Genomic DNA, 26290 nt, shown 5'->3' with positions numbered 1-26290 from the left:
TGAAAGCAAATACAAAACAAAGTGACAACACAGCAGTTTATGGGTAGATGCATACTGACTAGTCTACATCCTACAGACAGAACACATCTCATAGATCGATTGAAAATTCTGTGTGATATATATATATATATATATATGTATATATATATATATATATTATATATTCTGTCCATTAATACTACTTAAAAACACCAAAGATAATTAATGTCCAGATTATTTATTAGTGATGAAATTAAAAAAATCTAATAGGCATTCCATGAAAATGATTATTTTATTTTTTTCGCTCATGAAAATTAAAATCCACAGGTGGGCCACATAAAATCCTTACTAGGGCTGCATGCGGCCCATGGGCCATACTTTGAACATCCCTGGGGTAGCTCACTCAAGACACACAGCACTGACTCATTCTCAACATTTCGTTCTAATTTTTGCCCACATTCCCACATGCATACCAGGTTAAAAATCTTCAGGCCTGCACCCTTACTATTCTCCCTTATGCACTTTGAAAGTACGACTGGAAAACCGTTGGTTATTAGTCATTCATTCCTGTCCCATAGAGTCTAAACTTCCAAAATTAAAAAAATATACTGTTAAAAAAAATCTGTTAATACAAAATGCAAGTCAAATTTCTCATGCTATGTGTTAAAGTTATGTCCATGTCCTTATTTGTACATATATATGTATTAATAATAAGTGTTACTTTTATCACAGGAAAAGAGATAGGATCTGTGATTATATTAGGTACAAAAAACTACCTTCTATCAGTGTAGGTTGGGAAACTTAGTCTTATAGAATTATCTAGGGCACTGCCAAGGTCATGCCAGCAAGAACAGAAGCTCTCAAAATCCACTGCTGAGTGGCCTTGAGTGCAGTAAGGTACAAATAGCATATTTGTTATCTAAGGATGAACCTAGCTATGCCTGAAGAAACTCAACAACAGCATGGCCAGTTGGGAGGCAGGTGGGACAAGGGAGGCCATAGCAACTCTCAAAGATTATTTAATAAACCACAGAGATACAGATTTGTTTTACTGGAAGAGGATACATCTAGGCCTTTAATATTACAAATAATGACTCCCCTGAAGTGCTTTCATCTATTCAAATTCAAAGTTATTATTAGATAAAATATGGTAATTATTTCTAGTCAATGGAATAGGAAGTGTAAATTTGATTAATGGAACTATTTCGGGGGGAATTTATTATTTACACTAATCAGAACTTAATAGTATTCATACCACCAAACTAAAAAAGTCTTAAAATATTGAAATATGAGGTCATGTGAAACCAATGAAAAGATCATTGCCTTTGAAGTCAGAGAACTTGGGTGAAAATTCCATCTCTGACAGTTATGACCTATGTCATCTTGGGCAAACCATTTGATCTCCCTGTGCCTCAAGTTTCCTCCTCTGTAAAATAATGTATAATCTTTGATCATCTTAATTCCTTCCCATTTCTAAATCTGTGATTCAGTGAATCTGGTCTTTCCCAAATTATTCAGAAACAATATATATATATATATATATATATATATATATATATATATATATATATATACATATATATGCTTCTTTAATACTCAACCATAAAGCCCCAATCCCATATTGCTCCCATTTCAGGCACAAGCACTTTCATACCTCCTACCCCATAAAGTATAGTTTGAATTAAAGCTGTCCTTTCAAAAATGGGTTTGTTAAAAGGATTGTTTCCTTTAATTTTTTTTAAATGTCCCCAGATAACCCCTTTTTAAAACAAAGAAACAATAATAGGAAATGGCAACTCATCTTTGCTGTTATCACAGAATACATTGTATTATTTTACTTAGCTGTGTACATAATGTATTCTCTCCATTATATAATAAGATGCTAAGGGCCAATAACTCATTTGTTTTTGTCTCTTTATTTCCACATTGCTTAGCTCAAGGCCTTGACCAAAGTAGATGTCAATAATATTTATTGGGTTTGCTTCTCAATGTGAGATGAGAATGGGAAAATGTATGGATATTAAGTCTACTTTAGTCATTTATTAGAATGTGGAAAAAGCTACCCACTAGCCTTCATTTTATCTACACAATCTTGATTTCGAAACTTGTCCTCTCAAATGAGAATGTAGAGAATGTAGAGAGGTGGGATTCTGGGAAGATAGAGAAATAGGTCAGAAAACTTTTAGCTCTCCAAAATTGTTCCACATAAAAAAAAAAAAGACTGAACATTGCCTCTGAGCAGCAGAAATAAATAGCAAGTAAAGCATCTGTCCTCCTAAGACAACTTGAGAAGACTTAGACCCACTCCTAGGACAGAGATTTGACCAGAGTGAAGTGAAACACCTATATCTCAACTTTGTAGAGTCAACAAATAACAAGCCCTGGGGGCAGCTGGGGGAAAGAGGCAACCTCAGTCATAGAAACTTTCCTCTTGTCACAGCTAAATAGGAGTAGACTAAAGGACCTTCCATTGTTGAGGGGTCACAAGTCCAGCAGTGTTGTCCAGACTTGTCCAGAGCTGTGACTGCAGGGAGAAGGAACTAGAATATACCTGGTGAGTACAGTAGCAGAGGGGTGGGACCCTGCTAACTATGGGCACTTGCAGGAGGTTAGAGTCCCTGGTTTCAGTTACAGGGCAGAAAGGACAATTGTAGGAGGGACCATGGAGAACAAGATCATTTGCAGGACATTGTGGCTGGGAGTGTAGGAGTGGAGAGGAGAGTCCAAGGTTGAGCCCTAAGATAGACCTCAGAAAATCCCTGTACCAGGCACCTGAGGCTTAGGGTGTTATTTCCCCATACCTTGGGACTAACTTGATTACCCAAATAGCTGTTAAAAACAAAGAGTAAATAAGTAAAAATGAGTAAGCAAAGAAAAAACAACCAAACTATAGATAATTACTACAGGTATAGAAAAGGTCTGAGTTCATATTCAGAGGAGGAATGGGTGTCACTCCTGTTTCAATGAGAAATATCAAATGGTCACAAGTGTAAAAAGAGTTCTTGTAAAGCAAAGAGAGATTGTGGAAAAATTAGAGAAAAATCAATCCAAGAAAATCAAGAAAATTATGAAAAGAAAATCAACCAACTTGAAATATAAAATCAAAAACTTACAGAAAAAAATAATTCCTTGAAAATTAGAATTAGGCAATGAGAAGTTAATGATGTTCGAAGACACCAAGAAATCACAAAACAAAATCAAAGAAATGAAAAAAATAGGAGAAAAAGCAAAACATCTCATAAAAAAAAACTGATCTGGAAAACAAGATCAAGTAGAAATACCAAATAATAATTGGACAACCTCAAAATTATGATTTAAAAAAAGAATCTTGATGCAACTGTAAATTATCAAGGAAAAATGCCTTTAAATTCAGGAACAAGAAGACAAGGCAGAAATAGAAACAAATCACCAATCATTTCCTGAAAGAGAACCTAGGAAGAAAACTTTCAGGAATATCATACCCAAGTTTCAAAGTTCCCAGGAGAAAAAAGAAAATATTGGAAGCAATAAAAAATAATTTAAATATCATGGAGCCACAATAATGGTTATACCACATCTAGAAGCTACTATGTTGAAAGATAGAATATTATATTTTCTAGATCAAAAGAGCTGGGGTTACAACCAAACAGAATTTCTTACCCAGCAAAATTAAGCATAATCCCAAATGGAAAAAAAGAGGACCTCTAATAAATTGAATGACTTTCAGGTTTTTGTGAGAAAACTCCACAGCTTAAGGGAAAATTTGACATAAAACATTCAGGAGAAATATAAGGTAAACATTAAAGAACAATTATAAAGGATGCAACAAAGTCAAATTGTTTACTTCTTATATGAAAATATCAGCAGTATTCTTTTGATTGTCATCATTATCTAGGTGGTTTGGCAAAAAAGGCTTGGGTAGAGTTGAATATGATGGGGTAATTCTAAAACAATAAAAGTGTAGAGAGAGATGATAAAGAGTGATTATCTCATACAAATGAGACATAAAAGGAAAAATTGATAGAGAAGAAACTAGTGGGGGAGAGTCAGTAGTGGTAGAACCTTGTTTTCATCAGAAATGGGTTAAAGAAGGAACAACATATAGAAAGATAAATAAATAATTAGATATGGAGATAAATATAAAAGTCTTCCACATTCAGAAGAAATAAAGGCAAGGGGATAGTGTTGGGGAAGAGGATAAAGGATGGGAATCTAAAATGCATGGGTAGGATAAGAAATGGGAGCTCAAAATATCAGGTAGAAGAGGTAGTATGTGAGATAGGAATAGGATAGAAGAATAGTAAGGAAAAATAGGAAGAGGAAAATATAAAACAAGTCATTGTAGTTTAGAATGTGAGTGGATGAATTTACCCATAAAATAAAAATGGACAGCAGATTAAAAATTTGAATTCAGCAATATGTTGCTTTCAGGAAACATTATGAAAATGAGAGGTACACAAAAAAGATAAAATAAAGAGTAGGAGTAAAATTTGTTATGCTAAAAAATAGGGGTTATAATTGTGATCTCAAAGTTAAAATAGATTTAATCGAAAGAAAAACATAGCAAAACTATACTATATGCCAGCAATTTTATTCAACACTGTTTTAAACCATTTAAAATAACTAGATAGTTTAAAATACCTGAATATATGCCTGCCAAAATAGACTTAAGAACTATATAAACATAAACATAAAACAGTTTTTTTACAAAATAAACTCAAATCTAAATAATTGAAGTATATTTATTGTTCATGGGTAGGAAAAGTCAATATAATTTTTAAAATGAAAATTTTACCTAATACATTTATTCAATGTCATCTGCCCCCAAAAAATTATATGGCTAAATTAGGAAGAATAATAACAAAGTTCACTTGAAAAAAAAAGATAAAGAACTTTTAAAAAAATGGGTAAAAGATATAAATGAAGTAGATTCAACAGTATCAGACCTTAAACTATATTATAAAGTGAAAGCATTGTTGAAGAATAAAATGTATAATTTCAATTATTTTAAATTAAATTTTTTTGTATAAATAAAATCTACATAGCCAAGAATAGAAGGAATGCAGAAAATTGGCAAAAAAAAATTTCTCAGACAATTCAAAAAGGGAGCAAAGAAATGGGCAGCTTTGAAAACATTGTGTAATATTTTTCTTAGGTTTTCTTGAAATGGAAATTTATTATGTTACATTGATCCCTCTTATGGTCTACTATGTGCATGACAATTTTTTTTCTTTTCTCATTTTGTATTTAAGTTTCAAATAAATTTATCAAAAAAGAACGCAGGTTATAGTTTTAAGAGAAATATGAATGAATGAGTAAAAAGATGAATGAATGAAAAAGAATAAATTAAGTACTGCCATGTGCTAAACACTGTGCTAAGTGCTGAGGATAAAAATCCAAAAGCTAAGGATGCCCCATCCTAAAGGAACTTACATTCTAATCAGGCATAATATACATACATACATATATATATATATATATATATATGTATGTATGTATGTATATAGGGAGAATATGTGTCTATGTGTGATCAGAAAGGAATTTGTTCTTTAGAAAATCATTAAGATAGAAAGTGGAGCCATAGGAAAGTAAATTGATACGCAATTTCCAGGAGCAATGATTAGCTACATTGATCATGGTTCAAGAACTCTAAAAGAATGACAGACTGCAGAGGATGCCCTACATATGGTGACATCCCCTCTGTGGAGAAGAAGTTTAAAGAATGAAGTGAAGACTGCCTGGAATATGTCTAAGGTAGTAGGTGACAGAAGGAACCTCCAATCAGGATCCCCAGGGCAGAAGTTTCAAGGAGGAAAAACTTAAATCCTCTGGAGCTTTGTTTCTGGACCAGATAGCATGGCAGTTGATAAATTTGTGTTTATAAGCATTTTCTTTCTTCAGCCTAACCTATTCTTACTTGCCTAAAATATAGTATGACTAATATTTAAGAGAAGTTCAACTTGTCATGGATATATAACTGATGGAACTTCCTTAAGGTTTGAAGTTAAAAGAAAAATAGATCTTTCTAATGTTAATATAGAATGTAAGCCCCATAATTATAAAATGACCTCATCATGGAGGTTACCTTTGCCCAGGGCTCTGGAGGACTGAATTTTGAATCATATTTTGAATCTTTTTTATTCATCCTACACAGCCCAAATAGAGGACAAATCTTGTCATCTCACATCTATTTCTTTCATTCCACTCACATGGCTACCATCCTAGTTCACTCTCATCTCTATTCCCATTGCTTAGTGATCTCCCTGATTCAAGTCTCTCCCTTTTCAAACCAATCCTGCACCAGCCATCAAAATAATTGTACTGAAATGCAGATTTGATCATGTCATTCACCTACTCAATGAACTCCATTGGCCCCCATTCAACCCTCTTTGCCTGGAAGTCACATCCTTCTCATTTCTGCTTTTTAGAATTACTAGCTTCTTTGGAATCTCAGTTCAATTACCACTTGTAAGTGAAGCATTTCCTGTTTGCCATCCACCCAGCCTCACTCCTAATGATTTCCTCTCAAAAATCAGTCTCTATCTTTTTTATCTACTTTGTATATACATATATAAATGCATGTGTGTGTGTGTGTGTGTTTGTGTGTGTATCACCTCCAATGCTATATTGTGAGTTCCTGAGTATTATCTGATTTTGTTTTTATAGCCCGAGGACTGAACACAGGAGCTTAATAAATGTTTGTTGCTTATTAAGTGGGAAAATATCTCTTTAATCAGAGGAAGACTTTAACAACACACATTAAACAAAATTATGTATTTCTTTGTAAACTTTTTAGGGTTGGGTTTTTTTTCCCTTCTCAACAATAAAGCCAATTTGGGAGAAGCGAAAAAGAAAAAATTGGAATTATCTTCTCAGATGAAGAGGACAAAACATTCCCTTATTCAAAAGGTACATGGCAGCCCTCCATCCCTCCAAAAAGAAAAAGAAAAAACTCAATGCCTACTTTTAAATGGACGATTCAGATCACATTTAGTCAATGCCACCAAATTGCATTATTATTAAAATATGGACATTTACCAACTGAGTAATGTTCCCTGCAGAATGCCCTTCTTAATTGCTAGTATAAATCATCATAATTTGGAAAAGTGGCAACTCTTCAGTTATAAAGATCTTATATATTGTTCAGGCAGCTAAGTGGAACAGAGGATAGAACACTGGGCCTGAAGTCAGGAAGACTCATTTTTCCAAGTTCAAATCTCAACTTAGACAATTTCTAGATATGTGACCCTGGACAAGTCACTTCACCCTGATTGTCTCAGTTTCCTCATCTGTAAAATGAACTGGATAGGGAAATGGCAAACCCCTCCAGTCTCTTTGCTAAGTAAACCCCAAATAAGATCATGAAAAGTTAGACACTAAAAAAAAAAAAATGGAACAACAACTTGTATAGATCAAATTAACCACATAGATTTGAATATCTGAAAATTCCTGGGGTCCTATATTTAAAGGGAATGTTCAGTAAAGATATCTATATGGATAAAAGCGCTCTCACCAAACATCTCTCCACCCATTCTCAAAGTGAGAGAATTATTCTAAAAGAATACAACATCCCCACTTCACTCCACTCTACTCCAAATGCCAGAGCATTCCTCCTTCAAGGGTGACCTTTCATTTACTCTGGGGTAGCAGTCCTTTTGGATGTATCTAATTATATCACATGCCAAACTTCTTTGAGAGTAGACTTTTTTGCTTTTACATTGTGTCTGTAGCACTTAGTAAGTGTCTGAGGCTGGATTTGAACTTAGGTCTTTGTGGCTGCAGGGTTCGTATTCTAACTTGCTGTCTCACAAATTAACTTTTTAACAAAGGCAGTACTAAGATGCCATAGTAAAAACAGTAACTACAAAACAGTTCCCTATAAACCTAAGGAGTGTATTCCCACAGAACACACCAGGGCACCAGCATCTCTGCCTGGTGGGTTGCTCAGGCAGGCTCCTCAAGTCTGCTGCTCTTTAGAATTCAGTTCTTGGAGTCCACAGTCAATGCCCTCTGCATCCAGAGGTCCCACTTCTAGAATCAGTTTCCACAAGTAACTGCGCCTGTGTATCTTTTAAAGAGAGTATTCATTTTTGCTAGAGGAGAGTGGTCTTCTGGGCAGTTCTCTTCAGAACTGCTAGGCTCATCCAGGACTCAGCTATTTAAAGGTCTTCAAAGATATTTCCATTTGTTTTGCCCAATGTAGTTGCTTCTTTTCATTCTAATAGGAAAAAAAAAGGTGTTTGCATTTCCTAAGATAATTGTTGCGTGTTAACACCTTATTAACACATTAACACCTAATTATCTCTGTTATCTGCTCTGGTTACAGTGACATCAACTTTAGGGGAGACCAAATGTCAACTCCCTTATGCTTAAATATGCACATTCCATTTCTTTAATATATGTTACTGGAGAACAGGGATGTTCTACTTTTGTCAATGTGCCCCAGCATATATAAGGGGCTTAATAAATGCTTAATGGTTGTTGGTTGTACACTACTCTCAAAGAAATAATTGCTTGAGAGATTGTGTAGCAACTTCTAAAACACCAATCTTTCAGGCTACAAAGCAGATGCTGATAGAATTAAATGCTAAGACTTAATATAGTTCATGTACCAGTTCTGAAGTAACATTACCTTAATGGATTTCTCTCAATATCTGTCTCTCTTCCTCTGCTTTTGCCTCTGTCTGTCTGCCTCTGTGTGTGTGTGTGTATGTGTGTCTCTCTCTGTCTCTGTCTCTCTGTCCCTCTGTCTCTGTCTCTTTGTCTCTATCTCTTCCTCTCTGTCACTACACACACACACACACACACACACACACACACACACACACACACAAACACTTCTCTTTCTTTCTGTGTGGGTGTTTCTGGTTCTGTCTCTATCTCACACAGATACATCATCACAGAAAAAAGAATGAATTATATGATATTGCAATAACTAGACAAACAGAATCTTAAAGTTGAAAAACTATTTGATTTTACTTGATACACACATTTCTTTCTTTCACAATGTCTTCTACAAGAGATTGGTAAATTTCTATTTGGACCTACCCAGTGACAGGAAATTACTTCAACCTCTATCCAAAGACATATTTATTTATCTAGACTCTGTAACCTACCTAGATGGCACAATGGATAAAGCACCAGGCCTGGAATCAAGAATACCTGAGTTCAAATCTGGCCTCTGACATATCCTAGCTCTGTGACCCTGAGCAAGTCATTTAACCCCATTTGCCTCAATTTCCTCATCTGTAAAATGAGTTTGAATAGGAAATGGTAAACCATTCCAATTTCTCTGACTATAAAACCCCAAAGTCGATCACAAAGAGTTGAACATGACAGAAACAAATAAAAACAATCTGCCTAATTACACAAAGGACTTGAGTTGACTTGAAATTATCAACCTGGGTGGTCACTGAAACAATTCTGGCATAGTCCTGTGTATGAATGGGAGCTAGAGGTAAGGAGGGTGAGGGGGCAGAGAAGCAGGCATCCAATGTGAACAGTCATCAAAAAGTCTTTATTTTTAAAAAGTCTAACAGCACAATGACAAATACTGTCTGACTGCAAATGATGGCTGAAATAATAAACTCAAGGGCAATTTTTTTATGGGTAGAAAGGTCTGCCTATAAACTAGATATATTTTTTGCTAATGTAATAGGTATTAGCCTCACTGATAGTCACCAGCCTATTGGGGTGCAATTTACCCCTCCCCTTTAAATACTCATAAAACCGTGAAAAGTGTTATAGTGTTCTCTAATGGTTTTATGGGTGCTCCCCAGCTAGTTTGTAGACTACTTGAAGGCAGAAACCACATGTTATATTTCTTCTTTCTCCCATAATGCCTAGCACAGTCCCTGAAACAAAATAGGTACTTAATAGAAAGTTGAATTTTCCTTGATTGAAATGGTCTTTGTCATAACCAAACTTTAATTCTTTTATTGCCCCAAAAGTTTTACTGTTTTAAACCAAATACCAATTTATGTTTCTAGGAAGCAGGGTAGAAAAGCATAGCCCTCTATCTTAAGTACGAATTTTTTATTCTCCTTAGAAGAAAATTCTGAGTACTAAAAAAGTCGAAATAATTCTTCCATCTTTCTCTTTCTTTTGTATTTGCTATTTATCCATCAGTTACAACTTTCTACTTTTTAAAAATACAGTCTTTGATTTCAAAGAAGCCTAGAAAGACTTGCATGAATTGATGCTGAATGAGATGAGAAGAACCAGAAGAACATTGTATATAACCTAACAGCAACATGGGGTGATGATCAAGCTTGATGGATTTGCTCACTCCATCAGTGCAATAAGCAAGGACAATTTTAGGAGATCTGTCTTTGAGAATACATCTGTATCCAGAGAAAGAACTGTAGAGTTTAAACAAAGACCAAAGATTATTATCTTCAATTTTTTAAAAAATGTATTGCATTACTTTGCTCTCTCTAATATTTTCTTTCTTTCTTAAGGACATGTTTTTTTCTCTCAACACATTCAATTTTGGTATATGTGTATCATCAAAACAAATGTAAAAATTATCCTTGTGTTGGGGAAAGGAGGGAAGGGAGGAGGGAAGGAGAGGAGGGGAGGAGGAGGAGGAGAGGGGGAGAAGTGTAAAATCCAAAACCTTGCGAAAAATGATTGATAGAGACTATTATTGTATGTAATTGTAAAAAATAAAATATTTATATTAACTAAAAGAGAAATTTTTAAAAATACAGGCCTTAAGGGGCAGCTAGGTGGTGCAGTGGATAGAGCACCAGTCCTGGAGTCAGGAGGATCTGAGTTCAAAACCAGTCTCAGACACTTAATAATTACCTAGCTCTGTGATCTTGGGCAAGTCACTTAACCCCATTGCCTTGCAAAAAAAGAAAAAGAAAAAAATACAGTCATTGAGACTAATTACAGAGGAAATTATAGAGGACATGTGTCAAAAGGGGAAAAAATGTACATTAAAAGGAGGAATAAGAGAGTGATGGAGAGAGAAAAAAACAGATTAAGGGACAAATTGACCAAAAAATGAAAAATGGACTAGGGCAAATGAGAGTTTGTAGATCTTCTTGAAACAGTGGGGGGGGGGGGGGGAGGCGGGGAAATGCTAGGTTGCACAGTGGATAGAGCACCGGCCCTGGAGTCAGGAGTACCTGAGTTCAAATGTGGCCACAGACACTAATTACCTAGCTGTGTGGTCTTGGGCAAGTCACTTAACCCCATTTGCCTTGCAAAAACAAAGAAAAAAAAAGAAACTGTGAGAAAAGGAGATGGGGTAGGTAGGATAAATAGAGGAAGGGTAAGGATTTCAGGATGTAAGAGGTGAGAACAGGGTGAAGACAAGTATCCAGGAGTGGAAGAAAGGGGAGGATATCAGTAGGAGAAGCAGAGATTAGTAATTAACTATGTGTATAAGTACATAAAGGGAGACCATTCCCTTAGCCATTTAATTCATTTGGGAAACCTGATAGTACATTAGGAAAATAAATCAAATCATGGAAGCATGGACACATGCCAGTTATTTCATATACTATGGGGCCACTTTTTTGACACTGTAACACAGATAGCAAAACCAACTGCCAGGACTAGAGTTATAATTATATTTTAATCAACAGCAGATGCAAATGAAAATTAGATCCAAATTTTTCTCATCCCTTTCTCATCTATCCCCTTAAAATACTCTTGAGCAATGCCCCTTGGCTGTTCTTTTGTTATGAGGATCTTCTAATATATCCCAAGGGCAATGTTTGTTTCCTGCTAAAAAAAATGAAAGCTATTATCTCAAGTTTGTTGGATTCTATTTTATTCCTCCTCCTGTCTTATAGGAAAAATGATTCCTAGAAATTATTTGAATGTTCCATTTTGGTTGAATGGCTTGGCTGCCCTCTACTGGAAAACACAAAAAGTTTCCTATGTTTTCCTCAGACTTGTTACAATGTTCATGAAGTGACAGAATCACATCTGACTTTAAAAGTAGATTCCCTAAACATTTCCTAAGTAAGGAAAATCCTTACCTGCTTCAGTCCCTGTTGCACTGGAAGATATTGGAAGTTGTTTCTCCGTCCTGACTTCTTTTCTATCAAGAGTCTAAAAGTAAAAAGTTCAAATCATTGAGGCCTCAAATGTACAACAGAAAGTAAAAAAGCAACAACAAATAGCATAAATGGAGCTGTGTTTTCACATTAAAATGGAGATGTAGTGGGGATGGTTACATTCCTTATATTTGTATTCCCAGCACCTAGCAGAGTGTCTGGACATAATAAAGTTAACCACTTATTAACTGACAGATTAGTGAGGATAGATCATGTTTATTAATTAGAGATTTTACTAAATTAGAAATTAACAATACTTTTAGTTCAATGCTATATTGTGAACACTTCGCTTTTAAATTTATTTTATTCATTAGAGATGTCTTCCAGTACATAAAGCTTCCAGTAAAAGATGAGATTTTGGTTAGGACTTAAAAGAAGTCAGGGGAGGCAGTAAGCAGAGATGAAATGGGAGAGCATTCCAGCCAGAGAAAAAGCCCATAGTCAGGAGATGGAGTTTCTTGTCTGTGGAGCAACCAGGAGCCCAATGTCACTGGATCAAAGAGCATGAAGTGGGGACTGAGATGCAAAAAGACTGGAAAGGTAAGAATGGGTTAGGTTATGAAGGGCTTTGAATGCTAAAAAGATTTTTACATCCATAGTATTTAAAAAATGGGTTTCTGCGGGCAGGTACAGGGAGGGCTCAGAGAGGTATTGGTATTTGGTAAACCACAGAAGTAGAATGAGGTATTCATTCAGATGGTCATTTGTTTTGTTTTATTGTACTTCATAGAGTGGACAGTTCTGTTGAGGTAAAAAGCAAAGTAATTAGGAAGATTTTTAAGATTTTTTTTTTAAAAATCAATACTTTAGCAAAAAAAAACCATGAGGAATTGAGCAAATTCAGTTGGCTGAACAATGAAATATATTGGTTCAAGAGGGACATCAATTTTAATATCAAAGAAGGTACTCAGAACTCTAAGTAGCTTCAGTGGGGTAAGGTGATTAACCATAAGAAAGGTTTGCTTTAAAATTATGTACCCAGCTTAAATTGAGATAATAACTATACAAAATCTCTTCTAAGGGGAAAAATCAGCTTTCTCTGCTCTTAAGAAATGTGCTAGGCTGAGTGTCCAATAGAAATTGTTGAAATAACAAGGGATATATTTGTGTAAAATATTTATAGCAGCTCTTTTCTGGCAGCAAAGAATTGGCAATCAAGGGGATAGCCATCATTTGAAGAATGGATGAACAAGTTGTGGTTCATGCTTGTGATGGAATACTATTGTGCTCTAAAAAGAAGAAGGATTAGAAAAGTCTGGAAAGATTTACATGAATTGATGCAAAGTGAAATGAGTTAGGACTGAATTCTTTCAGTTCTAAATCTTATTCCTATGAATCAGACCTTCAGAGGCAAACTCAACTGACGTTAGCTAAAGAATACTATTATACCTTTATAACTCAAGTTCTAGAACTCTAGCCCCTTTTTTTCTTTCTTCCCTAATTCATCAGCAAAGATTTAAAAAACTCAATTCTATTTCCATTACATTGAAGGAAGCAGAGATCAAAAACACCTATCTCAGATAGGAAAAATTTTCAGATTTTTCTGGGAAGTCACAGTAAGCTAACAACAGCAGCAGAAGAGAAGTAGAGAAGGAAGAAAACCTTTTTTTGGTGGGAAGGATTCTTTACCCCAGAGACACATATATTTCTGGTTTTTTGTTTTTTGTTTTTTGTTTGGGGGGGGTTAGTTTTTGCAAGGCAATGGGGTTAAGTAGCTTGCCCAAGGCCACACTGCTAGGTAATTATTAAGTGTCTGAGATTGCATTTGAACTCAGGTACTCCTGACTCCAGGGTCAGTCTCTATCCACTGCCCCACCTAGCTGCCCTGAGGCATATATTTCTATAGGTAAGAGAGCCTCCAAGAATAGGGACAGTAGAAGTTGGAAGAAAGTCTTTTGAGGGACAACACTATCATATGATCTTGACTTTACCATAGCTTTGAAAGTTAACCAGCTACAACTAAAACCAGACCCTCAGGAAAAATGACAAGTGAAGGCATATTAGGAGAACAGGCTATGATAGGTGCTTAAGGAGATAAGCTCAGAGAAACATCTGTGTACTGCTGCTCTACACAGCATATTACTTGAGATATTACTTGCCCTTATTTTCTCTTTTGGGGGGACATGAGGATGGGAATACAACTGGGGTTATGACTTGCTCAGGGTCACGTAGTTAGCAAGTTTGTGAGGCTAGATTTGAATTCAATATAGGGCAGGTGCTCTATGCACTGTATCACCTACCTGTCTCTCCCCTTGCTTTCTGTAAACACTATCCCTTTCTTGGAATGAAGCTGAAACAAAAGTAATTTAATTGTTTTGATTGAAAAACAATAGGTGAGTAGTTTCCTGATATATGAAATGAAGGGGTTAAAATAAGTTCTATTAAGATCCTTCCCATGTAGCCCTAAACTCTATGAAATTACAAACACTGGGGAAGCTAGGTGGCCCAGTGGATAGAGACTGACCCTGGAGTCAGGAGGACAAGAGTTCAAACCTAAGATATTTGACACTTACTAGCTGTGTGACCTGGGCAAGTCACTTAACCCCAACTGCCTCGCATAGATGGGCAGATTTTTGGATGGATATGTGGATTGATAGATGAAATAAAATTACAAAATCCTGGATGATTGGTCCCTGACCTACTCTTGCTAAGGGCAAGAGTCAATTGGTTTTCTGAACTGAAGGTAAGGAGAGATCCAGCTATTTTAGGATCTGCTATGGAAATAGATTCAAGGAATAGAAAGAGTTGGATTCTAAAGGATTACAATGTGAAGGCTATGTTGGTACTGAGATTAAAACAAGACAGAAAACACCCATATTTCTTCTACAATTACCAACTGAAAATGATTCAAAAGTCATCAGGATTATTTTATGTCATTATCAGAAAAAAACACTTAAACCTCATACATTCTGTTCTTGAGCCCACTGTAGCTAGAAACAATTATTTAATAATCTCAGAACAAAGTGCCAAGTAGCAAGCAATAATTTGCAAAAAAAAAAAAAAACAAAGAAAATGGGGTAGACTCAGAGATTACTCTCAGATGTGATGTTTTTCCAGTGCTCTCAATTTAATGTGCTAGGATTCTTTGCTAGTTCCATCTTATTAGAGAAAGCTAGTTCCATCTTATTAGAGAAAGGGCAAGATTATAAATTAAAGAAAACATCTGTATTGCACTCAGCATTGTCACAACAGAGCCATGAAAAGAGCACTGGCATGAAGTCAGAGGAATCCAGGACTCACCATTCATTTGACATGGGGCAAGTCATTAACCTAATTTAGCCTCAGTTTCCTCCCCTATAAAATTAAGGGGGTTGAAGTCAAAGATTCCCAAGGTCCTTCCTAGCGTCAATATTATCCTTTACTTTATATTGTCTACAGAAGGGGTTTCATTACCATAGCTAGAGCTACTTGTAGTGAGCAAGTTTTGACACAGTATACTTTCAGGAATGCTAGAAGATCCTATGTCATAAAAGATATTTTCCTTGAGCTAATGGCTCAGATTACATCTTCTGAGTCTCATCCCTTTATTTTAAGGTTTTAATCTGTGTTATACTGTTACTTCTAATCACAAGCAGGTAGATTTCAGAAAAAATCTGGATTTACATGAACTGATGCTGAGTGAAAGGAGCAGAACCAAGACAATATTATTCACAGCAACAGTAACATTATATGATGATCAACTATAATAGACTTAGTTATTTTCAACAATACAACGACCAAAGACAATTCCAAAAGATTTGTGATAGAAAATGCTATCTACATCCATCAAAAGAAGTATGGAGTCTGAATGTAGACTAAAGCATACTATTGTCTCTTTTTTCAATTTGCTCTTTGTTTTTTCTTTCTCATGGTTTTTTTCCATTTTGTTCTGCTGCTTCTTTTACAACATGGCTAATATGGAAATACATTTAATATAATTGTACATGTGTAACCTATATCAGATTACTTGTCTTGGGGAATGAAGTAGAAAATTGTGGAACTCAAAAATCTTACAAAAATGAATTATTTAAGACCATCTTTACATATGTTGGAAAAAATAAAATACAGAAACATAAAATAAAAATTCCAAATTAATCCAAAAAAAGTTACTTCTACAAGAAGCATTTATACTTCCAGAAGCTGTTATTAGTCACTTGTACCTTAGTATAAATAAGAAATTGGAGCAGATTTTAATAAAGGAGAGAAAGAAAGGATAATTAGATAATTGAATTTAAGGGGGGGGACACATCTCCAAGGGTGTAGGAGAGTGGAGAGAAAATACTTTTGCTTAGAACTAACAATTCTCATATATGCTCTACAAATTCTCTTAAATTTAAAAAAAAATAAAATTGAAAACTGGTTACTTTATAAGATAAATATAATTATATGTTATCTCAGTCAGTTTCCTTATTTTGTGAAATTAGAAAAGTAATAGATTTCTATTTTTTTTTTGGTCATAGTAAACTCTATGACATTCACAATGTTGGGAAAAATTATTGGACAAAACTAGTTTAAAGGACAGACAAAGCAGTCTAATATAAAAGGTACCTCCTAGCTTTGAGATCATAAGAAAGTTTCTCAACTTTCATGACTCTCAGAGGAGCATTTTGGGAAAGTTTTTCTAAACCTTAAAGGGTTATTCAAAGCTGAATTGTTGTTGTTGTTATGCTCTCTCACAGAATTTCAAGTACATGAATCATCAATGTTCTAATAAACACTGTATAAGATATCACAAGTAAGTGATAAATTGGAGTGTTTTATAATGAAACAACATGATTTTTCATCAGAGTAGTAAATTTTCAGTAACCACTGAGAATGCTTTTAAGGAGTTTATTATTGTTGTTGTTTTTAAATATGTTCTCATGTTTAATATGTTGTTCCCTTTTTCCCCCTCTATTCTGAAGAACCTTGTGGTGCTGAGTTATGTCTCAATGCATCTGCAAATAACTAACAACAGTGAGATAAAATGGATTAACATTGCTCAGTGAGTCAGCCCTGTCATTGCAAAACAACACTCACAGATACTCTGGGAGAAAGTCTCTTAAAATATTAAACATTCTCAATCAAGGTGTACAAGTCAAATAGAAAGAGGTTCACTGTTTGAAAATTATATGCTAATTTTATATATTCCAAACTCAGTAAGAGTATGTATCGATTAACAATAAAAAAAAATGAGTGTGGAATAAGGTAATAATGTATTTCTCTTTTATATAAACAAGCAGCTATTTCATTAATCAAATTTAAGTTCATTTAACATTCACAAGTAATAAGATGAAACTGGAAGTAAACTTTAATCTCAATGTTGTACCTGATTTCTAACTGTAAATCCCATTATGGTCATTAGAGGGATTCCTACAAATTAATGGAAATATGAAGGACCTGATTGGAATATCCTTACAAATAAATCTTTTGGCCTTGCAGTCACTATTACTTCATTTGCCCTTTACCAAAATCAGATTTTGAGTTAAGAAATGAATGGAAATTCATATATACATACATATATGTGTGTATGTAAACACACACATACATGCTTGCCACCATGTAGTCTTCCAGATTCTCTGAGAAAGGTAAATTAAGAAAAAAGTTTTTTGTATAATAAAATCACCAGGCATTTATCAAATACCAACCAGGAATTAGGCACTGTGCTGATTGTTGGTGTACAACTGAGGTAAAACAAAATTCAAAATTTTTATTTGATTTGATCATGAAAAAAATACTACTATGAAAAAGGGCTGGGTGTATAAATGACCAATTTATGTTTGAACAGAGTTTTAGGATTGTAGATTTAGTGATTAAAAAAGGACCTTATTTTTCAGATGAATGAAAAGAAATTCAGAGAAGTTAAGTAATTTGCCTAAGGTCACATTATGTTATGATGAATATATATATATATATATATATACATATATATATATATATAAATATATACACTGATCATAATTAGTATATATATAATATATATATATATAATTCTGATTGTCCACTGCTAAGTCACCAGAAAATTGATAGTTTGTATTTGTGTGTGTGTGTGTATATGTATAAATACATATACTATGTGTATCTATGTATGTAAATGTAATGTATACACACAAAAAAAAATTTGGGAAAAAATAGAACTAGCATATAGACAATGAGTTAATGGGAAATAAAAATATAACATAATTATAGAAGGTTTTTTATTTTTTAAAGAAGAAATGACTCAGAAAGTAGTAAAGGAAACAATAAAAAAGGTATTATGGTAAACTACTATTTTTCTACAGTTAAAATAATAATTCTTTGTTTACTGGGCTAACATAATTCCTTCCAGGTACACTTGAAGAAAAGTACCATACAAACTCACAGTCCCTGGGGTTATATTTTACAAAAACCCAGAATTGATGCATATCTCTTTATATACTATGAGGCTGTTTACTAGAATAATTTGGCACTAACCTTGTGTAGAAGGGCTCTATCCACAAAGTATTTCCTGAAGAGCTTAATGTCGGTCTCCAGTAAATGTTCTGCAGTGTGATTCAATGTCAGGATCAGTGTTCCTGATGAATGAACAAATTGTAAGAGGGCATGTTCATTGATCTGCACTCTGGAGAAGTCCGTCGAATGACTGTCCTGAAAACTGAAACAGCACAAATCAAGACTCAGAGAGAGCTTTATAGACAAGAGATAGAACAAGCACCAAGAGCCCTATTTTCCCATTGGTCCTTAGATCTTCTAAATAATTCAAAGGCAAAATTATGCTTTTAGAAGAGATCTACAATAAGTATGATCATGCCAGTATAATTGCTAATAAAGATGGCTTTCTCTTTCCTCCTGGGAGGGGAGGGAAGGAATGCATTTCGAAGACATCTAGATACAAATCTACCACTTGTTTAAAAATACAACAGCTTTTAAAGAGTAGAGCTTTGCCTCAATGCTTCATTTTCCTTTTTTAATGTGAAATGGAAACCTCTCACTTTATCGTGGCCATATATAGTAGAATGAGTAAGCTGGAGGCTAACAGGTTTATTAAGCGGATTACAGTGGAAAACAGACACTGCCTCAAGGGAGCCTTGTACTGTTTGGATGTTACAAACAAGTCAGACATTCATAACACACTGAACCATAGTTAGAACTTACTTTTCTAATGCAAATTAAAGTTATACATAAATGTGGACAAAAATAGTATTCTTCTATAGAGTCATAAACAAAGGAAGAACATTCCCAAACCAAAGTATGCCTGAATTCTTGCAAATTATGTATATTGAGTTCAATTTTGGTGACAAATAACTATATATTTATTAGTGAAATAGTCTCCATGATCAAAAGTACAATACCAAGGTGATGAGTACAACACTAAATTATTAAATAAATGTTCATTGAGATACACTAAAATAACTCACCACAGCTACCAGTGACTTCTTGAGTCCTGAGAAGTCTCACCTTTAAGAAATCATACCTATATGTTGGTCACTCAAATCTTTGACATTACATGAGAAAGGAAGAGGAGGATGGTAATGATGAAAAGAAAGATGACTATTTCTTCTCTACCCCCACCCCCATAACTTCATTTTACTAAAAGGTATTAGTCTATTTAAAAAAAGTTAATTTTTGGAGAATTATTATATATAAATGTAAGATAAGTGTTTGTTTTAACATAAAGAATTGATCTAATGAAATAATATATCAGTTTAGAGCTGGAAAGAGACTTTAAATCTTACCCAGTTCATCTGGTTCATTTGACAGATGATGAAAGTGAGATTAAATGACTTATCCACAGCCACACAGCAACAAGTATAAGAAACTGGATTTAATGCCAGATCTTCTGACCCTAAACAGTACTCATTCTACCATGCCATACTAAATCTATCAATAGTCAAGTATCAAGTTGGACTATTGATCTAGTGCTATTTAGTCATTTCAGACTTTGTAACCCCATTTTGGAGTTTTCTCTGCAAAGATATTGAAGTGGTTTGCCATTTCCTTTTCCAGTTCACTTTACAAATGAGGAACTGAGGAAAAGGTTATATGACTTGCTGGGGGTTCACACAGCTAACATCTGAGGTCTGATTTGAATTCAGATCTTTCTGACTCCAAGTCCAGTGTTCCATCCAGTGACCTGCCTAGCCAGACTAGACCATATTTAAAAAGTAATATAAAAATCCGACCATGAACTCAATCACCCTGACCTATAGGGAAAACATCTTACTTATCTTTATGCCCAATTTCAAATTATTTAATGATAATATTATAAAGGTTTCTGTTTTGTTAGAGACCTACAACTTCAGAGATTCATAAGACCATATATGACTATGATGTGAGGAACTCATTCTACCAATGCTGACTAGCAATTTGTCATTGTCTTAAAAAGAAACTTGAGATACTAAGAGAATAAATAAGTAGCCATGGTCAAATGAAAAGAATACATAAGAGGTAAGATTTGAATCTGGGTCTTCAAGGTAAATCTTCTCTATATTACATCATGATACTTCTGTTACAAATAATAGGGACTTAATAAATGTTTGCTGAATTGAAATTGAACATTTATCTATTAAAACTGCAAAACCTCAAATCATGATATCAATCACAAACATTTATTAATCACTATTGTGTGACCAACACTTTGCTAGACCCTGGACAAAGACAAAAGCATGGCAATCCCTGCCCTTAAGGAAGTAGAAATAACATGTTTATACATAGGTAGAGAGAAAATAAATATGGGACAACCTGGTAGGAGTTGAGCAGAAGGTACAAGCTTCCAGTGATGGAGAGGTAATATAGAAAAGGCGACTGTGAGCTGCATCTTGAAGGAAACAAATTGTTTCCAGAAGCAAGAGGGGACAAAAAGGTTTGCTGATACCAGATCACTAGAGTCAATCATTAAATTTCCAGTATGAGCATCTACACCTTGGAAATAAGCAAATGCTACAAATCTTTATTTGATTCATTATCTTGTGGATTACCTGAACTTTAGGAAAGTGATAGAGAGAATGTTGATAATGCAGATTAATATTTAAAATGCATCAGGGGTACATTTTTCCCCCCTTGAAAAGCAGACTTTAAAACATTTACCAGCATATCCCTGGGAGAGAGTATATTTGAAGCATAGGAGTCAAACATAGCAAAGGCAGATGAGAAATAGGAAGGCTAGTTTGACTAAAGCAAAGAGAGTACAAAGGGAAGTAGGAGTAAATAAACTTGAAAAATAGGTTCAGGGATTTAAAATAATAATGATAATAGCTAACATTTATATAACACTTACTATGCTATAGGTATTTTGATAAGAATGTTACAATTACTATCTGATTTGATCCTCTCAACAATCCCAGGAGGTAGGTCCTGTTATTCCCATTTTACAGATGAGAAAACTGAGGCAGACAGACGTTATGCCCAGGACCTCATAGCCATTAAGTATCTGAGGCAAGGATCCTCAAAGTCACCTAATCTAACTCTTTCTAACTGAAAGAGCTTAAGCAAGTGACCTAAAGAAGTATCAGAGTCAGGATTTGAATCCAAGTCCTCTGATTCAAGATCTAGCACTCTTTAAACTCTTTTTGTCAAAATGAGCTTTGAAATAACTGGAGTAGGACTGTGTTAAGACAAAAGAAAAGCTGTTTGGCAAAGGAAAAGCTCTTCATCTTGTCTATATCAGATTGCTCTTTGAAGGTAGCTCAACAAACCTGAACAGGTCCAGCAAAGGGCTCATCTTAGACTTATAAATCCTGATATTGGAAAGTGATGGATCTGCTTCATGAGTCCCACAAGAGAGATTGGGTTATTGTCAACAATGATATTGTCATCCATTTATAAAACTTCAGTTTGCAAGATACCACAAATCAAATTATGAGGAGAGACACTAGATACGATCTAATGAGATATGAAAAGAAAAAAGAAAAAGGAAAGCAATCTAGAAAATATCAATAATTACTGACTTAAAAACTTTTTAACCTCTATAAAAATCTTCATGGGAATAATCTACAACTATGTCAAGGTCAAGCTTTATGAAAAAAAGAAACAAGCAAATGTTCACAATTGATTTTCTAGTGAGAAGCTATTTCTAAATTATGATCCTATGAAAGCTATACTAAATTCAAATCACAATTTGCTCACCACCCACTCAAAAACACAGTTCATTAGCTCCCACCGATTTTTCCCTTTTACCAGGTTAAACCAGGGCACATACAAATTCAAAGCAAAAGACATTTCATTAAAATAGAATAACCTAAGTATATAACAAGAAAATTCATATATATATATGTATATATATATACATATATATATATACATATATATATACATATATATATATAGGCATAATCTCCTACAAATTTCCTCATATACCAAACTCTGCTACAATTTCCCACATCCCCTGGAAGAAAGGAAATACCCATAATCAACATGAAGAACTGAGGCAATTCAAATTTTCAGAGTTGTGCAATGGATAAAATGACAGGTCTAGAGTCAGGAAGACTCATCTTGCTGTGTTCAGATCTGGTCTCAGATGTTCATTAGCTGTATAACTCTGGGCAAGTCATTTAACCCTGTATGTCTCAGTTTCCTCTTATGTAAAATGAGATGGAGAATAAAATAGTAAACCACACTAATATCTTTGCTAAGGAAACCCCAAATAGGGTCATGGAGAGTCAGATGTGACTGAAACAACTAAACTAAACTAAACAATAACTAGTTGCAAAAACAAGGGTTATCAGTAGACATTTTTTGTTGTAAATAATATACATATTGAAACATATTTGTGATACTATATATACATATATAGATATAGATAAAGATATATAGTTATATACATATAACTATATACATGGTTGGTTGTTATTCGTCATTCTTGAAGAGAACCAAAATGACATCACTATGTTAGAGTCAAGTTATAGTGTGTCCGACTGTGGCTGATCAGACCAGTACAAGCTTGGAATGCTCCACCACAAGTCAGGCACAATTAGGCCCTGTGAACAGTTGGGGGGAATTCTCTAAATTTGTTCATCTTGCATTTCTTTTGACCTCCTTCAGTTCTGCTCTGTTCATAGAATACAGCACCTTCTCGGAGAAAGGCACACCTTCCAGGCGAGCCTATGCCAGTGTCTCCTATGTTGCACAATCAATTTTTTAAAGATACCTTGAGGATATATTGATAAACAGAAAGATAGATAAAAATAAAACATACATACACACATACATATGTAGATTTACACATATATATTACATATATAAATGATACAAATGTCATTTATTATTGCCAAGAGTCAATTATTTATTATTGTCTATTATGTACAAAACTGAGGTAAGCATTGGATTTATAAAGAAAAGCATAAAAGAGTCCCTGCCTTCAAGAAACTCCCAGTCTAATGTGGGAAGGTAACACATTAAAAGAATCAGAAGAGGGCAAGGAGTAGGGGAAGGAGGATTGCAGTCATCCATACATTGGTAGTTAAGGGAAGTCCTATGTTCAGGGAGGGAAAGAATCTGAAGAAATGAGTTGATTTCATTTTGTAGATTGATGAGTCTCTGAACATGATAAAGTCGCAGACTGATGAGTCTCTGGACATGATAAAGTCCAGGAAAGCATCCAGGTGAGAAATGATACATACTTTGTCAATATGGCAATGTCGTCTGCTAGTTACTTTATTCACTAAACTACAAAGTGCTGTTGTAATCTGCTGGACTTTTTGCTGGGCTGCCTGCTACTTCTTTGGACTATAGCTACTATCAAGTCTTTTCCCCACAAACTCCTTTTCTATCACTAACCCGTCACCTGAGTGCAATCCTAGCTCTACTGTGATTCAGACTCACAACTAAGTAGCGAAAACCTTCAGTCAACTTTGATTTTAGAACTCCTTTATTTTCTCCCAGCTGCCACTCCTTCAGATCTATCGGCTTCCTACAATTAGGTGGGAAAAATTACTTTTAACTTTCACCATGCCCATAGTTGTGAATACTAGGTTCAAGCAAACTAGCAAAACTAAAGGGATAGAGTAGAGCTGATAATCAGTGACCTGCAATACTGCCATCACTTAAAACATTGCTCATCCTCCTTTACAGTAAACCACATCTTCATGGTCATACAATTGAATAAAAGATGCACAGAATACAAGACTCTAGTTTTACTTTTTGCTCTAGTTTAAAAAGCACTTAACTTGATAAGACAAGATATAACCCTAAAGGTTCTCCTCCAAAAAAAGTTCTATCCCTTGCATATGGTAAGGTCAAACACCATTTCTTGATGATAAATAAACTCAGTTCAATATGTATTTTTAAACACCTACCATGAGTAGGTAGATTTCAGAAAAACCTGGAAAGACTTACAATGAACTGATACTAAATTGAGCAGAACCAGGAGAACATCATACACAGCAACAGTTAACATTATGAAAGCCTTAACTTTTCTTAGATAATTCCAAAAGACTCTTGATGGAAGAACTGATCGAGTATGAATACAGAGAGAAGCATACTATTTTCACTTTCTTTGTTTTTTCTTTTTATTCTGATTCTTCTTTTATAGCATAACTAATGTTGAAATATGTTTACATGATTGCATATGTATAACCTATATTAGATTGCTTGCTGAAAGGGGAGGGGAGAGAAGAATGAGAAAAAAATCAGAACTCAAAATCTTATAAAAATGAATGTTGGGGGGGAGGGGGGTAGAGCCAAGATGGCAACAGGAGAAGAGCCTCTCTTAAGTGCTCTCTCTCTCTCTCTCTCTCTATAATATTTCAAAACACATAAAATAAGGACTCTAACTAAATTTTTGAGAGAGAGAACCCACAGAGGGATCCAGTGAGGCAGTTCTCCAGCCCAAGGTAACCTGAAAAATAGAAGGAAGGCTCCGCTCCACGGGGTTAGAGGGGCCGCCGCCAGAATGAAGGAACTTTAGCCTTCCGGAGGAAGCCCCAGGGTGCCTTGTAGCTGTGGCTCACAGCAGCAGGGGCAGTTTCCTGATCTATACCCGGGGGAGCACTGGGCACAACTTGGAAGATCAGCAGGGGGACCTCTGCCAGAGCAAGTGTGTGAAGCCCAGCCCTCAAGGCACTCAGTGAGCAGCAGTGGCCACAGCAGCCCAGATCCAGAAAAAGGAAGCTGGCAGAGCCAGTAAACAGGAGTCCCCAGGCAACCGAGCCTTGAGTGCTTAGCCTACCAAAGGTAGGGGAGTGGAGAGAGACTTCTGAGATTTGTCCTCTGTTCCTGGAACAGGACGCTGGGGCTCTGACCACATTCAGATGCTGATCACAGTCTAGGCCCCCCTAGAACAACAGGGTCCCCCCACCTCAGCCCCGTGGCAGGGGGGTGCACTTGTGGTCATTCACAAAACAGGAGGGAAGACAGAGCTTCACACACTGAGATTCTTGTGGGGGGGAGGGGGTGTCCCAATAATATTCAAAAGCTCAGGAAGCACTCCAAGACCAGGCACAGGCTGGGGAAATCAGTAAACAGAGAAAAAAGAGGAACACCACTGAGAAATATATTGTCTATGATCTCTAGAAGGATCAAAATACTCAGTCTGAAGATGAGGAAGTACAAGCTCCTTCGTCTAAAGACAGCAAGGAAAATGGAAATTGGGCTCAGGCTATGACAGAGCTCAAAAAAGATTTTGAAAATTGAGGGAGATAGAAGAAAAATTAGGAAAAGAAATGAGAGAGATGCAGGAAAAACATGAAAAATAAGTCAGCAGCTTAGTCAAGAAGATCCAAAAAAATGCTGAAGAAAATAACATGTTAAAAACAAGTATAGGTCAAATGGATAAAACAATTCAAAAAGTTCTTGAGGAGAAGAATGCTTTTAAAAAAGCAGAATTGGCCAGATGGAAAAAGAGATAAGAAAGCTTTCTGAGGAAAACAAATCCTTCAGAAGTAGAATGGAACTAAAGGAAGTAGCTGACTTTATGAAAAGTCAAGACACAATACTTCAAAACCAAAAGAATGAAAAATTAGAAGAAAATGTGAAACAGCTCATTGAAAAAACAACTGATCTGGAAAACAGATTCAGGAAAGGTGATTTAAAAATTATTGGGATACCTGAAAGTCATGATCAGGAAAAGAGCCATGACATCATTTTTAAAGAATTCCTGGGGCTTAGTGGGGGGGGGGGGGACAGCTAGGTGGCGTAGTGGATAAAGCACCAGCCCTGGAGTCAGGAGTACCTGGGTTCAAATCCAGTCTCAGACACTTAATAATTACCTAGCTGTGTGGCCTTGGGAAAGCCACTTAACCCCATTTGCCTTGCAAAAAAAAAAACACCTCAAAAAAAAAAGAATTCCTACAGGAAAATTGCCCAGATATCCTGGAAGCAGAGGG

General features: G+C 35.2%; 1 protein-coding gene across 8 annotated transcripts in view; it reads right to left on the bottom strand.

Annotated features, from left to right (window-relative positions):
• ARHGEF28 (Rho guanine nucleotide exchange factor 28) overlaps positions 1–26290 on the bottom strand; it is a 378068-nt gene that overhangs the window by 178315 nt on the left and 173463 nt on the right. For all 8 annotated transcript variants that reach the window (XM_074208046.1, XM_074208045.1, XM_074208043.1 and 5 more), the window contains 2 exons: positions 18444–18624; positions 11955–12027 (listed from right to left, as the gene is read on the bottom strand). In XM_074208046.1, coding sequence (XP_074064147.1) covers positions 11955–12027; positions 18444–18624 — 254 coding nt within the window. The remainder of the gene's footprint in view (positions 1–11954; positions 12028–18443; positions 18625–26290) is intronic.

This window comes from Macrotis lagotis, chromosome X, assembly GCF_037893015.1.
Source record: "Macrotis lagotis isolate mMagLag1 chromosome X, bilby.v1.9.chrom.fasta, whole genome shotgun sequence".
NCBI classification, from domain to species: domain Eukaryota; kingdom Metazoa; phylum Chordata; class Mammalia; order Peramelemorphia; family Peramelidae; genus Macrotis; species Macrotis lagotis.
This window is presented reverse-complemented; position numbering and strand designations above follow the sequence as displayed.